This window comes from Penaeus monodon, chromosome 29 (genome assembly GCF_015228065.2).
Source record: "Penaeus monodon isolate SGIC_2016 chromosome 29, NSTDA_Pmon_1, whole genome shotgun sequence".
NCBI lineage: Eukaryota > Metazoa > Arthropoda > Malacostraca > Decapoda > Penaeidae > Penaeus > Penaeus monodon.
In genome coordinates, this window is record NC_051414.1 from 25090708 (window position 1) to 25092087 (window position 1380).

General features: G+C 37.5%; 1 protein-coding gene across 1 annotated transcript in view; it reads left to right on the top strand.

The window, feature by feature from the left end:
* Positions 1–1265, top strand: part of LOC119592069 (NADH dehydrogenase [ubiquinone] 1 alpha subcomplex subunit 9, mitochondrial-like) — an 8165-nt gene extending 6900 nt beyond the window's left edge. Inside the window, exons 7-8 of the mRNA XM_037940880.1 lie at positions 91–274; positions 786–1265. Of these exons, the coding sequence (XP_037796808.1) occupies positions 91–274; positions 786–965 (364 nt within the window). The 3' untranslated portion in view covers positions 966–1265. The remainder of the gene's footprint in view (positions 1–90; positions 275–785) is intronic.
* Positions 1266–1380: the final 115 nt, after the last annotated feature.

Sequence of the window (1380 nt, forward strand, 5' to 3'; positions counted from 1 at the left end):
CATTGGTCTCGCATGGATACAAATCTATAAGCAATATTTTGAGAGTAAGAATAATAGAAACATATATTGTAATGAACATAATTATTTCAGCCCTCGCCGTTATGAATTGGTCGAACTGGTTGACTGGTTCCATCGTGTCATGCGAAAGGATGAGAACTATGGCTACATGAGTTATGACATGAAGTGGGACCCATTCTTCAAGGTGAAGGCAATGATTACGGAATACTGCCCATCGTGGCCAGTCAACACACTTACCAGGGACAAGGTGGAAAGGGTAAGAGAATCATTCCTTATCTTATTTTCAAAGGTATTGTTCTGTCTCAGTGTGAGTGAGCAAGCAGCATTGTGGTACCACTGCTGCTCCCTCCCCTCCCATTATTTATAATGTTGATGGAGTCTCAGTTATATTGGGAATTGATGTTTATGTTGAGGTTATGGTAGTGACGACCAATAAAATCAAATGTAAGGGACAAATTCCCTGGGTTCTGTCCCCCCCCCCCCCTGGTGAACTTCGAGGTCAGTTAGAATATGAACATTGGAATAAAGATTGGGTAGTTCATCATTTGAACAATATGTAAGGTATTGAAGATGTAGAAAATGCAGTTGCTAAAGGATACAGAAAAGTGTACATACTGTAGATTATAACTGCATATGCTTCATATTAAGAAATCAAGCTGCCTTTGCATTAATGGACTTTTATATATTACAATTCTTAATGAAGAAAGATTACTAATCCAAACAACACTTAATAGTAGAATAGTATTCTAATGGATAACCTATTTCAGGAAGCCGTATCAGATGTAACTACTGGACTTCCAACCCTGGAGGACCTTGATGTTCCCCTGACCAAGATGGAAGACCGCATCAGCTGGGAGCTCAGGCCATTCAGAGCTGGCAACTACTATGATGAAGAAGTGGGAGAATTTGAGCCACCTGCACCACCCAAATACATTTCAGCAAATTGAGGTGTTCCTATTTAACTTTTTTTTCATTTTTTTGGAATTGATTCTTGCAGGAATGTAGGATGAAAATGAAATGACAGCTGTAGTGCATTCAATATTCATACTATATTTTCACACATGTCATGGCAGACAGATTTTTTTTCCCATAATCAAGAACTTTGTCAGTGGCAGAACTAATTTTTTTTAATCCTACCAATTTGAAGTTGGAAAATTTTATTTATTCTTTCATATTGTAAATATTGCTGTAAATGACTCTACTGTAAAGCAACCAATAATAAATATATGTTAAAAGGTGAAGATGGACCAGACATTTTTTTAAGCCCTGTAACAGCAGAACACAGATCTGGCTGCTGGACTCCTGAAAGACAAGCACTAGTAAGTAAGTCACACTTATATAGAGACTTTAGATTAATGCATA